General features: G+C 32.6%; 1 protein-coding gene across 1 annotated transcript in view; it reads right to left on the reverse strand.

The window, feature by feature from the left end:
• The window catches only part of rapgefl1 (Rap guanine nucleotide exchange factor (GEF)-like 1), a 53401-nt gene that overhangs the window by 3805 nt on the left and 28916 nt on the right, over nucleotides 1–20680 (reverse strand). Inside the window, exons 6-14 of the mRNA XM_051101663.1 lie at nucleotides 18936–19103; nucleotides 18666–18763; nucleotides 18086–18208; nucleotides 15975–16153; nucleotides 14366–14456; nucleotides 13921–13971; nucleotides 12448–12535; nucleotides 7061–7125; nucleotides 5697–5751 (exon numbers count right to left, since the gene is read on the reverse strand). Of these exons, the coding sequence (XP_050957620.1) occupies nucleotides 5697–5751; nucleotides 7061–7125; nucleotides 12448–12535; nucleotides 13921–13971; nucleotides 14366–14456; nucleotides 15975–16153; nucleotides 18086–18208; nucleotides 18666–18763; nucleotides 18936–19103 (918 nt within the window). The remainder of the gene's footprint in view (nucleotides 1–5696; nucleotides 5752–7060; nucleotides 7126–12447; nucleotides 12536–13920; nucleotides 13972–14365; nucleotides 14457–15974; nucleotides 16154–18085; nucleotides 18209–18665; nucleotides 18764–18935; nucleotides 19104–20680) is intronic.

The raw sequence follows: 20680 nt of genomic DNA on the forward strand, positions 1-20680 counted from the left end.
AAGTTATAGCGAGACAGATGCTGCTGCGGGTTCACACACATTCAAGACCAACTGTTCATATAGCCTACTTCAAACATATACTGCTAAAATCATTTTCTTCATTAGAATTATTATTGTCTCCAGTAGAAAACATCATTAAAACAAATCTAATTCAATGGTACGTTTTTATATTTTGAGTAAATGCTGTCGTTTAAAAGTTTGGAATCAGTAAGATTTATGTTTTTAAAAGACGACTATTCTGCTCATCAAGGCTGCATTTACGTGATTAAAAATACAGAAAAAACTGTGAAATTGTGAAATATTATTGCAATTTAAAATAACAGTTTTCTATTTTAATATACTTCAAAATGTAATTTATTCCTGTGATGCAAAACTGATTTTTCAGCATAATTTCTCCAGGCTTCAGTGTCACATGATCCTTCGGATCATCATGCTGATTTATTATCAATGTTGAAAACAATTGTGTTGCTTAATACTTATTTATTTATTGGAATCTGTGATACTTTTTCAGGATTATTTGATGAATAAAATGTTAAAAAGAACAGCATATATTTAAAATAGAAATCTATTCTTACAATATACATCAAGTTTGTGGTCAGTCATTTTTTTTTCTTTCTTTCCCTCTTTGAAAGAAATAAATACTTTTATTTAGCAAGGATGTGTTAAATTGATAAAAAGTGATAGCAAAGACTTACACCATTAGAAAACATTTATATTTTAAATAAATGCTTTTTTAAAATTTTTATTTATCAAAGAATCCTGAAGAAAAGTATCACGTTTTAAAAATTATAATGATTTCTGAAGGATCATGTAACACTGAAGACTGAAGTAATGATGCTGAAAATTCAGCTTTGCATCATTTTTTGAAGTATATTAAGATAGAAAACTTATTTTAAATTACAATAATATTTTATAGCATTACTTTTATTCTGTATTTTTGATCAAATAAATGCAACTTTGATCAGCATAAGATCATTTAAAACACATTAAACATCTTACTGATCCCATTTATTTATTAAATATATATATTTTTTTTATTTTCTGTTCATCAAAAATCCAGAAAAAATGTTTGACGTTTCCACAAAAATATTAAGTAGTGTAACTATTATTATGAACATTGATGATAATAATAAATATTTCTTGAGCAGCAAATTAATATATCAGAATGATTTCTGAAGCATCATGTGACACTGAAGACTGGAGTAATGATGCTGAAAATTCAGCTTTGCATCACAGGAATAAATTACATTAAAATGTCCAGATAGAAAGCAGATATTTTGTTTTAAATTGTAAAAACATTTCATGATATTACTGTAGTAATAATGCAGTCTTGTTTAAAAATCTTATCGACCCCAAACTTTTGAAATGTAGTGTACATTCATCATGTGTTGAGGATGTTTAACACAAAACCAGACGAAGATATCGATTAGCAAGATGATTTTTGGAACACCCAGGCAAACTCTCATGTTTGATTTATGCAACTTATCAGATATTTCCTAAAATGGCTTAGGATAACAAAAAACAAAATGCCAATTTTATACAGAATTTCTAATTGAAATATGACTATTTGCATGAGCGTCTCATTAATGTCTAGAAGCAACACTTGAGATTGAATTCATTTCCTGTGATTTTTCTTTTCTACAATAAAAAGAGATCACAGTGCTGATGTGAGATCATCTGCAGCCTCCCCCCTTTGAGTCATTAAGTCTCACATCCGAGCAGCTCCCCCAAAGTTCAGACCCGCTGTAAGGGAAACAGAGGCAGGAGGAGTTGTTCATGGTCTTACAAATGTCAATGGCTGCAATATGTCTATTGAAATTGACGCCCTCTGGCCTCGACGCGTCACCAAATGAGTCTCAGCCACCATATAGAAATGTCACCGCAAATGGTCTCCGTTACGTGGGCGACACATGGCATGTCACGCTACACCGGCGTAATCGACTGACAAACATTCAACGTAAATATTATCTCACAACAGAGCGTTTTGAACCGTAAAGACGACGGACGGCGGTTTTTGGGTGCATTTGAATTAAGTTCTTTGCAGCGCACAGAGAAACATAGCTGGTTCTAAAAAAAGGGCCACTTCTATGCACCAGACTGAAAAAGTGCTGTGCGCTTGGCTGGGCATCAATCCCTCTAATGGAAATGGATGAGGGCAATCCACTCAGGTAGATGGAGGAAGAATGAGCCCTGATAATTACAGCCCTCATTCAATGCCAGAGACAGGAAAATAAGTGGCCTGACGCACGAGACCTGCTGCTTGACTTCAACACACTGACAAACTGGAGACAGCGCACCGCGGCTACAGAAGAGAACAAAGCGCTGATAAAATAATCATACTAAAATAATAGGCTAAAAGGGGTTATTTTCTTAGTGATTCATAATAAAAACCAAGGCTGACTCAGTTATTGTGCTATGGTGGAACATTAACAAAAGCTTTTTAAGGCAAGTCGCTTCGAGGACCACGTTGGAAACACCTCCTGTGGTCATAAATATAAATGGTATGAAAATACCTACAATAATATGGTAGGTAATAAATAAATTCATTTAAAGGTTTGAAGTCTGTAAGACTTTTTAACGTTCTTCTCAGCAAGGCTGCATTAATTTAATCAAATATACAGTAAAAGCAGTTATATTATGAAATAATTTTTAAAAAATTCTATTTGAATTCATTTTAAAACGCAATATATCACTGTGATGACAAAGCTGAACTTCCCGTTTTCAGTGTCAAATGATCCTTCAAAAATCACACTAAAACAACGATTTAAATACATACATAAATACCTTACTGTGCCCAAACTACTATCTCCTATATACATGAATGGGAACCAAAATCTTCACCTCAAATCTGTATTTTTAGGCTAGTATGTTTAATGTGCATTCTAGATAAGCTGTAATATTTGAGTTTTCTAATTAGATTTTTTGCTTTCTCCAATCATAGCCCCAGTTTGTCTATTGTGGAAGCCTATTTCCACCACTGCATTAAAAATTAAAAAGGTAATTGTGACTTTTTATCTCACAATTCTGACTTTTTCTCAGTATTGCTCGATATAAACTCGCAGTTCAGGCATTTTTTTTCTGAATTGTGAGATAAACTCACAGTTGTGAGAAATAAAGTATAACTCGCAACTGTGAAAAAAATCAGAATTGCAAGATATAAATTCGCAATTGTGAGAAAGTCAGAATTGCGTGAAATATCTATATGCATGAGTTACATTTTGCAATTCTGACTTTATAACTTTAACTTTATAACTATAAACTCGCAATTGCATGAAAAAGGTTAGAAATGTGAGATATAAAATCGTGAATGCGATAAAAAGTCAGAATTGCGAGATGTAAAATAAAATTGTAAGCAAAAAGGCAGAATTGCAAGATATAAAATCTCAATTACATGAAAAAGGTTTGAATCGCGAGATATAAAATCGCAAATGCGAGAAAAAGCCAGAATTGCGTGATATACTGCATATCTATGTGCATGATTTATATCCTGCAATTCTGACTTTACAACTCGCAACTGCAAGAAAAAGTCAGAATTGTGAGATAAAAAAATCGTAATTATGAAAAAAAAAGTCAGAATCGCAAATGCGAGAAAGTCAGGATTGTGTAATAAAAATCGCAATTGCGAAAAAAGTCAGAATTGCGTGATATAAAATCACAATAGTAAGAAAAAAGTTAGAATTGCGAGATATAAAATCACAATTGCGAAAAAAGTCTGTATACCTATATGCATGATTTATATCTCGCAATTCTGACTTTGTAACTCGTGATTCTGACTTTATAACTTGCAACTGCAAAAAAAAGGTCAGAATTGTAAGACATGAAACCACAATTACGAGAAAAAATTAAGAATTGTGTGATATAAAATTGCAGTTGCAAGAAAATATCAGAATTCTGTGATATATATTTCGCAATTCTGACATTATAACTCACAATTCCGAGTTTATATCACAAAATTTTGACTTTTTTCTTGTAACTGCAACTTTTTATTTCACAATTCTGAATTTCAAGTTTATGTCAAGCAATTCTTCTATTCAGTGGTGAAACAGACTTCCATGGTCTAGTCTTACGTGCGTAATGGATGACTGTCATGATTATTTTAAAAAACTATTCACTACTGTTACAAAAATTCAACCACTAATGAAAACATTTCATAGAAAAGTGTCAATCCAAAAATCATATTCCATTCTCTCTTTAAATAATAAATTATCTTTTACGCATTTACCACCACCATGTCCATTTATTTTGCGTTTACCACTTGATGATCATAGATTTGGTGGTTTCATATTATCATAATAATGATAACATGATGCATGACAACGTCAAAACAAACAGTCTCATGGAAAGGAAGGAAATAATAATCTTGTGCAGGGTGTGATGGTGCAGGGCCTCTTTTAAGTCAAGCCAGATGATGCGCAAGACGAATCGAAAGCTGTGTGGGTGCATGCAGAGTCACGACTTTTCAACCTTACGAAACCTCACGGTTGCCATGGAAGCTGTGTTTTGTTTTCTGAGATCTGAATCTACAGTAGGGAGTCAACATTCCAAGGCCGTAAAACCCCCAAAAATGATTATGAAAAAGACACTGACATTCAACTCATCTAAGCTTAAAAAAAAAACACCAGAGAAAAAAAAAAAAGTCTAAGATTAGCACAAAAAAAACACCTAGTCTATATTTTGCACATCCAGTGACACCTTTAAGACCAACAGAGAGCACTTTTTCAGTTGCGTTGGTTCAGGAAGTATTTTTTCAAATTGTTTTTTCCAAAGAGACTTAGCTAAAGCATTATGAGCAGCTACGAGGTGAATTCAAACTTTTATTAAAAGAAAAACAGTTTGAAAATCGGTCAAAAAAACCAAGGTATAAGACTGTACTTTAGCGAGGGAAAGAACTACAATCCCATGAAGCACCGTGTGACATAATCAAATTAAAAACTTTTCATTGAAATATGTTAATTTTATCTAGAAACAATCATTTACTTTTTGTATTTTAAGTGCATAGGTTAGAAAGTCAGTTATGTAATTTGTGTTCTTCTGGCATGATTTGCTACCCGCAACTCTGTGATTGGTGGAATTTTGTGCACAGCATCATAGGTAATGTAGTTTTCACAATGTATTCTGTTGTTAAACACGATTATTTTTAACAGAACTTGAAGTAATGAAGAGCAAATGTCTTTATCAAACCATCATACTATCAGTAAACAACCTCAGAGCTCACAACAGGTCAGTCTTTAAAGGTTTATAAGTTATTTCCCAAACAGCCGACCGTTGCACTCTTTAATAAATGTTATTACTCATTACACACATGCAAATGCATGCACAACTGCAAATCGAAGTGTTTGTCTGTGAGCATAAATGTTTTGAAGCGCTGCCCAGCTGTTGCATGTGTTTGTGTATACACATGCTGTGGGCATGTGTGTGTGTGTGTTATGAAGCAGTGCCCTGTGGCTCATGGCCCCGAAGGCTGTGCTGTCCCAAACAGATGGGCTGTGGCAGGGTGGAGCAGCAGTCTCCTAGAACTAATCCACTCAGACAGGTGTGTGTGTGTGCGTGTGTGTGTGTGTAAGTGTTCATGTAGGTATGTTGTTATGTTGGCGGGTGGAGACATGCTCTACTTTTGCTCTAATCCTATTTGACAGGCTGATGTCTGTCTGTCTGTGTATCTGTGTGAGTGTGTGGGTGTACAAGAATACACATACCTAGCTGAGTGCTCCTATACCGCCTGATGCTTCGCACCATCTCAGCCACTTTGTGCTAGAAAAAAAAGAGAGACACTAATTAGCTGCACAGGATATCCTGTATTGATCAGAGCCTCACATAGTTCATTTGATACTTCTAATGATTATTTTAGTCATTTTGAGAGAAAAAGAAAGCAGAATGAAAACAATTCTTATTGCATTCATTATACCCTATTCAATCTGTTGTGAAATGTCCTAATATTATGATTTTGCTGCTCAACAAATATTTCTTAATGTTATCAATGTTGAAAACATTGCTGCTTAATAGTTTTGTGAAAATCTTGAATCATTTATTTTTCTGCGATGAAAAGAAAGTAAATGAACTTAATAAATCTAACATTATAAATGTTTACTGTCACTTTTGACTGATTTCTTTTAAAAAAATCGTACCAGCCCCAAACATTTGAATAGTAGTGGATATACTGTATATAATATATATTTACAGATACTATAAATTGGTGGGAAACAATTGAACAAATGCCGGATTGATTGTTTATTTTCATTCACAGCCGACAGAAATTAAGATGCATGCTCATTGTCACAACAATAAAAAAGTATAGGATATATATGCATGTTTTATTAAGTTGTTCTGACGGCAATGTGGAATCATTGATGAAAACAAGATGGAAATAGTTTGGTTACAATATATCTAAAAAAAGAACCAAATACTCATATTAATTTTTAAAACTATTCTTAAATTATGAAATCCGTTTCTGCCATTGAATTAAAAAAAAAATCTTATTGCAACTTTTTATCTCATTTCTGACTTTGTTTTAGAATTTTCAGAATTATGTGTTACAAACTTGCATTTTCTCAGAATTGTGAGATGTAAATTTGCAATTATGAGTTACAAAGTCAAAATTGTTAAATATAAACTCACAATTTTGCCTTTTTTTCCTCGCAATTCTGACTTCAGAATTGTGAGTTATAAACTCCAAATTTGAGGGGGGAGGTGGTGACTGATATTTTCTCAGAATTCATAGTTTATATCTTACAATTCTGACTTAAAAACTCACAAGTGCATGTTATAAAGTCAGAGTTGTAAGATGTAAATTCGCAATTCTGAGAAAAAGTCACACGTGTGATTTTATTTCTCAGAACTGCGACTTAATTTCTGAGATTTGCGAGTCTGTGTCTCACAATTCTGACTTTATAATTCAAAATTGCAAGTTTATATCACAATTCTAAGGTTACAGCTAGTCTATAGAAATTATAATTAGCTTTAAGGTTTAAGTCTATGGTATGTCCTCATTTGGGTAGCTATATAAATATGTGTGTGCATTAATGTAAGCACATCATTACTTCCATTATTGATGCCAACTCACCATCTTTTCAAAATTAACCAGCTCCCCATGGAAAGTCTTACAGCTCTCATGGAGGAAGGTCAGATCTGCAAAAAGAGAAATAAGAGAGAGAGAGAGAGAGAGTGAGTGAATGCATAATAAAGGGAACAGTTATGTAATGACATGTCATCATGCCATCACTCGTTCAGCCAGGCGTCTTCTTTCTGGCTGAGCTGAACCGAAGCTTGACGTTCACACGCAACAAAAGAGAAAGAGAGAGAGCGAGTGAGAAGGAGAAGTGAACAGTCATCATGTCATGATGGGTGATCTGTCTGTACCCGGGCCAGCTCTGGTGAAAAAAGAGAGAGAGGCAGGTAACATGAGAGGAAAGGAGAATGTTAGAGACACTACATGCTGTCAGGATGAGTCTACTGAATACAGATGATTGAGTAAAGAGAGAGAGGCCGTGTGCCAATGTATCGGCCCATAAAAGTAATTATCTGCAGGCTTACAGTTTCACGCGACCGTTTGAGCCCTGCAGTTCAGCGTGAGCTCACTGTCTGTGATTAATTAATTGTTCAGCCCTGCTATATAAAGTTTTGTTGATAAATGATAACTGAACTAGTTTGAATTTAAGGAGGTGTATAGAACAGTGTTGTTATTGATAACTAAAACCAAAACTCTGGAAAAAAGTTTTTGGTAATTGTAATAAAATGAAATTACTAAAATAAAAATAAAACTATTATAAAAAAATTTAATTAAATTAAAAATTTTACACTGAAAAACCTAAATTCTTACAAACTGGATAGTTGCTTTGGCAAAAAAAAGAGACCAAAAAAATATTTCGAGAATATGAAAAAATAAAATAAAAAATATTAGACTGAAAAACTTAAGTTCTTAAGAACTGTAATAAAAATAAAAAAACAAACAAACAAAAAAATAAAATAAAATAAAAAATATTAGACTGAAAAACTTAAGTTCTTAAGAACTGTAACAAAAATAAAACAAACAATTAAAATAAAATAAAATAAAATAAAATAAAAATATTACATGGAAACTTAGTTGCAAAAACAAAACAAAACAAAGCAAAACAAAAAAACAATTAAAATATTTAAAATAAAATAATAAATAAAAATGTCAAAAATAAAATAAAATAAACAAAAAAAAGTTCTTAAACTCTGGATAGTTGCTTTGGCAAAACTTACCAAAAAAATGACCAAAACAAAACAAAACAAAACAAAACAAAACAAAACAAACAAACAAAAAATATTTAAAATAAAAATGTAAAAAATAAATTAAAATTTCAAAAAATTAAAAAATAAATTAAAATTTCAAAAATGAAATAAAATAAAAAAATATTAGATGAAAAAACTTAAGTTCTTAACAACTGGATAGTTGCTGTGGCAAAAATGACCGAAACAAAAAAACACAAAAAATACAAATGTAAAAATGTAAAATAATAAAATAAATAAACATTTCAAATTTTAAATAAAAACATTTACAGAAATCTAAAAATAAAAAAAACTAATAAAAATGACAAAAGCACATAACTAAAACAATCTAAAATTAAAAACTGAAAATATATGAAATAAAAGCTAATTCAAAATTTGAATAAATAGTATATAAAAAATACATAAACTACACTAGTATGGAAAGTACAATTCACAACTGTGGTACTACATTGGTTTATATTTGCCTGTCAAAAACAAATTAGTTAGCATATTACTTCTTAACATTATATCTCAACTGGGTTAATAAACCATTATTTATTTATTTATTTATTTAATATTTTAGTTGCTTTTTTTATTATAATTATTATTATTTAAAATTTTAAAAGTACAATGCCTTTTCGTAGTCATGGCAATAAAGTTACCTACATTTTGAGAAAGAGAAAAAGAGAAGGAGGGGCGCATCATGCTTCACCTCCTGACCTGCAACGCTGAGGCTTGAGGCGTTTTTAACAAAAAATCCATTAAAAATGCAACACGTGTCACATTTCGCCTTGCCATCACAAACAAACATCCCAAACGACCTCTCTGGCTTCTTTTGAAGGTGACCATTTTAGCTCTTACACCCTGAAATGTCCACTCAGAGAAAATTCTGAAACATATTCAACGTATCAATCTACATTTACAATGAAGAATAAACGCAGCTATACTGTCCTCAGGCATGCAGCATAATCAGCATAATTGAATGCACTAGATGACACGGCAAGTACGTTTCTATCACACACATGCACACATACTGGCTTGTGGATTCACAAAGAAAGTATGTTGGTTGACATTTCTGGACACAAATAACACCGTCTGTCAACTACTAACATCATTCTGACATCTTTATCCCAGCAGACTCAAGACAATTTACACTTTTAGGACAACAGCTCCTGCAGACACATTGTTCAAATCTGTTAAACACCAGGGATTCCCAACTGTCAGACGACACATGAAGCTGTGCTATGGGAAGTGACAGATCAGCATCCACAAAGCAAAGGTGCTCTAAGATTTAACAAGACATTCCCAAATGTCCCAAACATTGCATTGTGGACAACAATCCCTAAGCAATAAACTGGTTGTATATTGTAAATCTAGCAAAAACTGTCAGTAATCCTATCACAAATGTATTGAGAAAATAAAACATTCTGAAAAAATGTTCCTAGACAGTATGTATACTGTATACTAAATTAATTTCAGAATGGATTCTAGTATAAAAGCATGCCAACTCAATCTACAGCAATAATAATCAAACATAAATGCACAGGGAACAGTGTACTATCCTGCTACAGCCTGTTTACCTTAGTGAAGTCTCATTCAAACAACTCTTTCGAACCAATTCTTTTCAATGATTCATTTGAATTGATTCAAAAAATGATTCTAATTAAGAGAGAACTTTGTTTGGGAGTAAGTTATTTAATACAACATACACTACCGTTTGGTAGGATTTTTTTTTTGTTTTTGAAAGTAGTCTTATAATATATTTTTAAATGTCATTTATTCCTGTGATGGCAAAGCTACATTTTCAGCATCATTACACCAGTCTTCAGTGTCACATGATCCCTCAGAAATCATGGTAACATGCTGATTTGCTCCTCAAGAAACATTTTCTTGAGCTTGTTTTTCCTAAATCATAAATTCTTTCGTACGCCTCCGTGCGTCTCGTGCCGGAGTCATGTAATGTGTGTGTCAGACTGAAGCGCAGAGCAATGCTCAGCAAAGACTTTGATGCTCAACTGATCCTGACAGGCTTGAGTCATGAGCACCTACAGGGAAGGAGACAGAGAGTGGAAAGACATGGAGAGACTACAGACATGAGAGAGGACAGACGGGACAGGAATATAGCAGCTGTGTGTGTGAATGTGTCTAGAAGATAAGCGGATAGGTAAAGGTGTGTATGTGCGTGTACATGACCGGTTTTAAAGGCGGAAGGGGGGAAGAAAACAAATTTGAGAAGCACTCATACACTACCATTCAGAAATTTGAGGCTTTTTGTATTTAGAAAAGATACACACTGATCAAAATGTACAATAAAGGTTTTTAAATTGCAAAAATACTTTAAGAATCTAAGAATCCTGAAAAATGTATCATAAATGTATTTATATATCAAAAATATTGAGCAGCACAACTGTTTATGAAATGTATAATAGTAAGAAATGTTTTTAAGCAGCAAATCAGCATATATGAATGATTTCTGAAGGATCATGTAACACTGAAGACTGGAGTAATGATGCTTTGCATCACAGGAATAAATTACATTTAAAATATATTCAAATAGAAAACACTCATTTCAAACTGTAATAATATTTCAAAACATGTTTTTATTTATCAAATAAATGCAGGCTTGGTGAGCATGAGAGACTTCTTAAATATCTTCGATTTGAATGGTAGTGTACATACTTGCACTTTGCAACAATGTGAGAGAAAGAAGTGCAAAAATGTACGTCAATACATTTCCTGTACTTTTAGGCGTTAATGGCATAAAAAAATATAAAATTTGCCTTGTTAGTCAGTACAAGATCTTCATGCAAGATTTAGTGTTTTTCAGACAACAATTTGTGCATATAATGAAACTTTTTAACGAATTGCAGGAACAAACTGTGGGTCAGGTTTTGCTTTCATTCTGGATACCAGATATCCCCTCAAGCACAACGTCTACAAGTAAACCCAAAAAGAGATAAAACAATGTCTTAAAAGCATGCAAAAATTATGCGGTTAAAGGAGAAGTTCACTTCAAGAACAAAAATTTACAGATAATGTACTAACCCCATTGTCATCCACAATGTTCATGTCTTTCTTTCTTCAGTCGTAAAGAAATTATGTTTTTTGAGGAAAACGTTTCAGGATTTTTCTCCATATAGTGGACTGATATGGTGCCCGTGAGTTTGAACGTCCAAAATGTAGCTTAAATGCAGCTTCAAAGAGCTCTAAATGATCCCAGCCGATAAAGAAGGGTCTTATCTAGTGAAACAATTTCTTAAAAAAACAAAACAAAAGTCTATCCTTTCAATCCTTATAAGCTCGTCTTGTCTAGCTCTGCAATGTGAATGCGTACTCTGTGCAGTCCCGTTCAATACAGTTAGGGTATGTCGAAAAACTCCCATCTCGTTTTCTCCTCCAACTTCTAAATCGTCCTACATCGTTGTTTGACCTTATTTTGTAAAGGGCATTTGATCTTCTTTGCATGTTCACTTTATGAACACTGGGTCGGTACTTCTGCAGTGATGTAGGATGATTTTGAAGTTGGAGGAGAAAATAAGATGAGCGTACCCTAACTGCATTGACCCGGAATACACAGAGTTCATGCAGAGCTAGACAAGATGAGCATTTGAGGTTCAAAAGTATATATATATATATAGAAAATGATCAATTGTTTCGCTAGATAAGACCCTTCTTCCTCGGTTTGGATCGTTGGATTGTAGAACCCTTTGAAGCTGCATTTAAACTGCACTGGAGAGAAATCCTGAAATGTTTTCTACAAAAAACAACTTCTTTACGACTGAAGAAAGAAAGACACAAACATCTTAGATTACGTTACATTATCTGTAAATTTTTGTTCTGGAAGTGAACTACTCCTTTAAGGGATAAGTTTAAGATTAGAGGATAGAAAATATCATTAAAAAAAAACCCTGGAAATGCCATCGTAATCCAAAATGCACATGTGTTTGTGTGTATCACTAATGTGTATGCATGCATGTTGATCCCTGGTGCATGTTTGGCTGCAGGGGGTCTGAAATCCAGCATGTACAGGAGCTGCAGATCAGAGGGGCATTAATTAATGAGGCGGGGCCTTTCAGACCGACTTCAAATCACAGAGGCAGTCGCGGCAGGAGGGGACTTTATAGGAACACATATGGACAACAGCTGGAGGAAGAGACTGAGAGCACACTGCTGCTACTGTAACATGGGAATGTGTGCGTGTTTGTGTGAGGGACTCACCCTTAAGCAGCAGTGGAGTGAAGGGTATGAGTGGGGCTCTCAAGCTTGCTAGAAGGTCTCTGTATGACTTGTGGTTCCTCGAAGGGTCCTGTAGCAACACAAGCAACATCATCATCACGAATGCTGTCGATTAATGTCAAATCAGCCTGCAGAGTGACAAATTTTATTGCTAGAAGGTTGTACTTTCAGAGATCACGAGACTTAATGGAGTTCTCAGTTACACTGCATTCAGTTATTAAAGGGATAGTTCACCCAAAAAATTAAAATTTTGTCATTACTCACCCTCATGTCGTTCCAAACCTGTAAGACCTTAACTCATCCTCAGAACACAAATTAAGATATTTTTGATGAAATCTAAAAGTTTTATGATCCTGCATAGACAACAACACAACCGACACGTTCAAGGCCCAGAAAGGTAGTAAGGACATTGTTAAAATAGTCCATGTGACATCAGTGCTTCAACCGTACTGTTATAGAGCTACAAGAATAGTTGTTGTCTGTGTAGGGTGAGAAAGCTCTTGGATTTCATCAATAATATCTTAATTTGTGTTCTGAAGATGAACGAAGGTTTTACTGGTTTGGAACAACATGAGGGTGAGTAATTAATGACAGAATTTTTATTTTTGGGTGAACTATCTCTTTAATTTGCTCACCCTCAGGTCATTGAAGATGGTTAAGAGTAGAACATTAAAGAAGAGTTTTAGCTGAACTGTAAATTGAAAATTAATGGGTTCCGTCACTTTGAGATTCAAAAAAAGCAGGTACAGGAAACCAAAAAATTGAATTCCAGCAGCTCCTAGGCTTATATTGAGGTCTTAAGAAGCAAAATGTGACCCTGGACCACAAAACTAGTCATAAGGGTCATTTTTTTGAAATTGTGATGTATACATCATCTGAAAGCTGAATAAATAAGCTCTCCATTGATGTATGGTTTGTTAGGATAGGGCAATATTTTGAAATAGGACAACTATTTGAAAATCTGGAATCTGAGGGTGCAAATAAAATCTAAATATTGAGAAAGTCTCCTTTAAAGTTGTCCAAATGAAGTTCTTAGCAATGCATATTACTTATCAAAAATTAAGTTTTAATATATTTGCAGTAGGAATTCTACAAAATATCTTCATGGAACATGATCTTTATTTAATATCCTAATGATTTTTGGCATAAAAGAAAAATGTATTATTTTGACCCATACAATGTATTTTTTGGCTATTGCTACAAATACACCCGTGCTATTTAAGACTAGTTTTGTGGTTTTGTGGCTCATACTGAACTTTTGTTCTTTGAAAATCTCAGCCCAGTTTAAGACATTTTTAAGATGTTATCTGAAACTCTATAAGTCGTTCTGTCAAGATAAGCATCTGAGAAGCAGGAGTCCCAAGCAAAAGCCTTCACTTGCTCTCCATTCAATCTTCCTGCTGTCTAGGAGAAACAATTCAGATATTGAAGTGCATTTGGGAGTTCTTCACTTACCGCAATGCTCTCAAACTGCTGAAACTGTTTCCGGAACTTTCCTGGCAAGCCCTGCCAAAACACACACACACATGTATGCAATTAGCAAATGACACATTTCATGTGCCAATTAAAACTCCATTAGGAATCGGATGCGTGAAAACAGCACATACAATGCAACACATATGACAAGAGAAAAGAAAAAAACAGAGAATTGAGGGGATATGACTCATTCAAAACTCAAACAGCATAATCTGACACTAGATGTACAGGTGGACATGGAAATATTTCCTTTGGAGCAGCACAAGCTAATTCAGCTCCGTTGTCATGACAACTGCTAATAGCCTCCTGCCAAGAATAACACTCGGCGCTTCTTAGGAACGAGAGTAGGCAGAGGTGCTAAGAGACTGTGTGTGAGTGCGACAGAGAGAGTGAAAAAGTGACATTAACAAACAAATGCACTCACTTCCCAGGTCAGACGTAGGCGGCTGACTGCAGGGTTGTCCAGTCCCAGAACCAGCGCCAGGAACGACAGCAGATCCTGCTGCTGTTTACATCTAAAAGACACACACAACAGCAATCATTACACACACAAACCTAATAAACAATGTAATAGTGCTGTTATTGTTATCTAAATCTATTGAAAACTTTGTATTTAGTTATCGAAATAAAGCTGAAATAAAAGAAACAAAATATAAGCTAAAAAATATAAACTAAAAAAACTTGTCTGGCAACCCACTGAAACAACTGAAAAGAATAAAAATCACATTAAAAAAATCAAATAATTAAAAAAATTACAATTATAAAAACTTGAAAAATACAAATCAAAAATTTAAATCGAATTTAAAATATTAGTAAGTACTAAACCAGTAAATAAATAATTCTAAAATAACATTGGAATGTACGACGAGACTAAAGTTATTTTCAAGAATAAAGCTGAAATTACTAGAAAAAAGTCCAAATTATGAGAATAAAGTCGAAATTACAAGAATGAAGTCGAAATATTATGAGAATAAAGTCGAAATTCTTGTAATATTTCTACTTTCTTACCAATAGAATAGTCAAAATATTATGAGAATAAAGGTGAAATTATGAGAAGTCTAAATATTTTGAGAAAAAAGATGAAATATTACGTGAATAAAGTCGAAATACTACGAGAATAAAGTCGAAATAACTAGAAAAAAGTCCAAATTATGAGAATAAAGTCGAAATTACGAGAATGAAATTGAAATATTACGAGAATAAAGTCGAAGTATTTCGAGAATGAAGTTGAAATTACGAAAATAGTCAAAATATTTCAAGAAAAAAGTTCAAATTACAAGAATAAAGTCGAAATATTTCGAGAATAAAGCTGAAATTACGAGAACGAAGTTAAACTACTACGAGAATAAAGTAGAACTTACAAAAATAAAGTTGAAATATTTCGAAAATAGAGTCGAAACTACGAGAAAAAGTCGAAATGTTTTGAGAATAAAGTTGAAATGTTTAGAGAAAACTTTAAATAAAGCTGAAAAACATTTATAATTTGTATTTTGTAAAACTGACAGAATTTGAAAGCTGAGCTGTTTAAATTAAATTAAATTAAAAAATGTGTCATATTATTCTCATAATATTTCACCCTTATTCTCAAAATGTTTTGACTTTATTTTCATAATACTTCTACTTTATTCTCTGAATATTTCGACTTTATTCTCGAAATCTTAGATTTTTTTTTATGTTTTAACGTGGCACTAAAACGCAGTCGTAGAATGTGAATAAGATGTGAAAGCACAGAATTTTCCCTAAAGTCCCTAAAGATGATAGTCAAGGTTTCTTCCACCAAAAATATTTTAATTACATGACTCTTTTTTTGAGCCTTAGAATTAAACTATATGCAAATGAACCCTATTATGATTGACTAACCGTCCCGTCCGAGAGCCAGAATACTGAATAGGTGTTGACATCTGTAGGTGGTCATATGTTATCACGTTCACAGTTCTGACGCAGTTCGGTGTCATGATGATTCCTGAATAATTCATGTTCGTCACCTTCATAAGCTGTTTCAGCTTGTACCCTACCCAAGCACGTGTACTCACAAGGCTGCAATCTTTATGAACTTGCGCAGTAGCTGTATCCTCTTTGGGAGCGACTGGCACTGCAGGATCTCGGTGGCGACCCAGTGCTGCACTTCGCTGCACCGCTGCAGGATCAGCTCCAGGTTGAGGGGGCGCCAGCGAGCCTGTTCCCCATGAAACACGTAGCAGACAAACTCCACCTGTTCAAACAAACCCACCCACCCAAAAAAACATCAAACACGAACAGGAACAAAGGCACACGGAAAACATTGCATAACGTGCCATAACGTTTTGTTGTTTTTACATGAACTTTGCTATGCGGCTAGCCTTGAACTAAAAGCCAGCTCCTAAGGCATACATTTGATTGCAATGGAAAACTACAGAGTACTAGACAAGTCTTGATCAGACTTTGTAGTAACCCACCCTACAAAGGACATACCAATTAATAATATATACTGACAAATTATTTAAATGATGATACAATATTAACTAATTGATTTATTTTGAAATAGCCTTTATTTTATATTTCCCATTTTATTTAAATTTTAGTTAAAGTTTTAGTAATTTTGTTATGAGCTTTTTGTAATTATTATTTTATTTATTTATTTATTTTACATGTTTCTATATAGCTTCAATTTATTTTTGTTTTTAGTATTTTAGTAATTTTGTTAAAGTTTTGTTTTTAGTAATTTCAGTACCTCAACATTTTTTTTCATTTATTTGTCAAAGCAATGCTGATATAATACTATAATAATGTTATTTTAATTTTATTTAAATGCTGATATAATATTAATTCATTTATTTATTTTGAATTAGTGTTTGTTTGAGATTTTCATTTTTTTTTTATTTTAGTTAAAATTTTATTAATTTTGTTCTGAGCTTTTGTAACAGTTATTTATTTATTTTATTTTATTTACATTTTTCTGTATAGCTCTAATTAATTTGTTTCAGTTTTGCTTTTAGTAATTTCAGAACCTTAACCCTTTTTTATTTAATTTATTTGTAAAGGCAATGCTGATATATTAATTTATCTATTTAATCTGAATTAGCCTCTATTTTATATTTTACAGTTTTATTTTAATTTTATTTTACGTTTCAGTAATTTTGTTATGAGCTGTTGTAATTATTATTTTATTTATTTATTTTTACATTTTTCTATATAGCTTTAAGTGATTTATTCCAGTTTTGCTTTTAAAAATTTCAGTAAATCAACTTATTTTAATTTAGTCAAGGCAATACTGATATAATTCAATTATTTGATTCTTTTGAAATAACCTTAATTTTATATTTAGTTTTATTTTAATTTTAGTAATTTTGTTATGAGCTGTTTTAAATGTTATTATTGTATTTTTTTGTATAGCTTTAATTTATTTCAGTTTTGTATTTAGTAATTTCAGTACCTCAACTTATTTCACTTAATTTATTTGTCAAGGCAATGCTAATATAATATTAATCAATTTATTTATTTTGAATTAGCCTTTATTCTATATTTTGGTTTTAGTAATTCACTTATGAGCTATTGTAATTGTTATTATTAATATATATATTTATTTATTAATTTATTGCATTTTTCTATATAGCTTTAATGAACTTATTTCAGTTTTAGTAATTTTGTTATGAGCTTTATTTTTGCTTAAATCTTTCTGATTTATTTATATAGCTTTGTTTTTAGTCATTTCTGTAGCTCGGCTTATTTTATTTTATTTTGGCAATATTTCCAACTTTTTAAGAATTTAAAACCATGTATTATTTATAATTAAGTTTAAAAGTAACTAATAAACAATTTTTACAAAAAAAAAAAACAACCCACAACTAATTAATTGTGAGCATGACACTAGCAACTAAAAGATCATGGGTTTGTTTCCTAAATTCACATAAATGCACCTTAAATGTCCTGCAATTTGCTTTGGATTAAAGCATCTACCATGCACATAAATAAAAACAGTTTAATGCAGAGCTACAAGGAATTTTACGAATGAATCTCCTGATCTCCGCCAATTACTATGATGTGGAAGCATTAAATATTTTAACAATATGTGCACAATGCACTGCAGCAGCTCTACGCTGGCCCGTGTCTGTCTGTGGTGAAGCCGTGCTGAATACTGATGATTTGAGGGCTGTAGTGTCCTGACCTCGTGCACACAGCTGAAGAGTTCCCAGTCGAACACCACCAGCTGATTGGCCACCTCCTCTGCACTCATGTCATGGAGTTTGCTGTCTCCTGGTGACCAGTGGATCTCCTCAGGGAGCGGTATCTGACCAACAAACACATGCGGATGAGGATCGTAATCACAGAGCAGGACAAGTCAATATGGCTTTTTTTAATAACTTCTACACTAGGTGCCCCCAGGTCTTGAATATTTGCTCACATCCACCCGCATTCTTCTCACACAGTGAAGCTGAACTACGATGGTAGATTTGAAATAACTCCAGCTCTTTGTTTGACTCATGGCGAGACGCTACTTTCATTTTGTGGTTGAATAAAACAAGATTTTGATGGCAATCTAATGCTTTCTAAACCACTGATTTAAGTTCTCAGCACTACTGTGGATAACATCTTTAGTGAATATGTAATTTGTGGTGTTTAACATTAAATCAGAATTCCAGTATGATTGTAACAAACACAGAACACTTATGCTCGCTATTTATGAGGGTCTCCATGGGAACACCACTCCCGCCCCTCCACACGAGCGTCTCGCCCACGGTTCTCACCAAGCTCTCGAGCTCCGCGGGCTCACAGGCGAACAGGTGGGTGTTGACGCCCAGAGTGGTGAAAACGGCCTCGTCGCTGGGACGGAACACTGCCTTCTCTGAACAAACACAGATTAGATTGTGATGTTAAAGCAGATGAGCCAAGTCATTTCGAAAAATGTTGTGTCCCCAAACAGTGAGTCAAGGTCTGGATCATTATGGATTGGTACGCCACTTCATAATGTACACAAATGACGCAGTGTTTGGAGTTTCGGATTTTAATTCTCTTACCCCCGGATGACGTGACGGCCACCAGTATGAGGTTGGCAGGTTGGGTGGGCTGGTCTTCGCTATACTGGAGTTTCTCTTTCACCAGTGCCAAGATTTCTCCGACCCGGCATGAAAGCCGGCTCCGAATGGTCACGTACGAGTGATCTGGTGTGTAAACCCTGCAGAAAACTAAACAAGGACCAAACAGTCAAATCTACTGTCCAATACATATCACCCCCAGTGCCTTCAGGTACATTATTGAAGTAAAATACTTTTATTACTATACAAAAATCAGTGAACGGTCTTGCCCCGGCCTGTCTTTTGTATCTCACCTGAATATCAATCTGGAAGAATGCTACGATCTGCTAGTCAAAAGTTATTAAAAATGACAAGGTTTAGACTAAATCATAAAATTGGTTGTGCGTTTGCTGTGGCAATATTTTTAAATTACAGCTTAAAATTTGCTTGTTTTTATGGCTTATAACTATTGACGGACTGTTTTATGTGTTATACTGTGGTGTGATGTATGTTATTTTACAAATTATGTAAAGCATGTGTTTTAATTCTGTGACACTGACAAATTTGCTAGTAATTCAGTTCACCAATGACCTCAGGCAACAGTATCACAATGTTATAATAATATTTGGAAAAAAAGAGGTTTGCTAAGTGAATAAAATTGTGTTTGTATACAGCTAATTTTTTGTTATTAAATGAAATGAAATTAAATTAAATTTGTGACATATTCCAGTCTTTAGAGTCACATGATTCATCTGAAATCTTTCGAATATATTATTAAATTAAATTAAAATTAATTACAATTAAAAAATTAATTACATTAAATTACAATTGAAAATATATGTTTTCTATTTTAATATATTGTAAAATATAATTTATATCTGTAATGGCAAAACTGAATATTCAGAAGCCATTCTTTCCAGTTTTTAGCATCACATGATTTTTCAGAAATTAAATTAAATTAAATTAAATTAAATTAAATTAAATTAAATTAAATTAAATTAAATTAAATTAAATTAAATTAAATTTGTGACATATTATTCCAGTCTTTAGAGTCACATGATTCATCGGAAATCTTTTTAATATATTATTCAATTAAATTAAGGTAAATTACAATTAAAAATATATGTTTTCTATTTTAATATATTTTAAAATGTAATTTATATCTGTCATGGCAAAACTGAATATTCTGAAGCCATTTTTTCCAGTCTTTAGCATCACATGATTTTTCTGAAATCATTCTAATATTAATTAAATTAAATTAAATTAAATTAAATTAAATTAATGTATTATTAATATCATTTGGAAAAAAATGGAGTTTGCAAAGTGAATAAAATTTAGTTTGTGCACAGCTCATTTTCTATTAAAGTAAAGTAAATAATTAAAATATATTTTTAAATGTAATTTATATCTGTGACGGCAAAACTGAATATTCAGAATTCACAAGACTCTTCAAAAATCACTCTAAAAATTTAAATTAAATTAAATTAAATTAAATTTGTGAATACTAATACAATTTAAAATATTTGTTTTCTATTTTAATATGTTTACATATAATTTATATGTGTGATGGCAAAACTGAATATTCAGAATTCACACAATTCTTCAAATATCATTGTAATATATTATTAATTTAAATTAAATTAAATTTGTGAATATTATAACAATTTAAAATATTTGTTTTCTATTTTAGTATTTTTTAAAAATGCAATTTATATCTGTGATGTCAATACTGAATATTCAGAAGTCAT

The sequence above is a fragment of the Labeo rohita genome, chromosome 3, assembly GCF_022985175.1.
Source record: "Labeo rohita strain BAU-BD-2019 chromosome 3, IGBB_LRoh.1.0, whole genome shotgun sequence".
In the NCBI taxonomy this organism is placed as follows: Eukaryota; Metazoa; Chordata; class Actinopteri; order Cypriniformes; family Cyprinidae; genus Labeo; species Labeo rohita.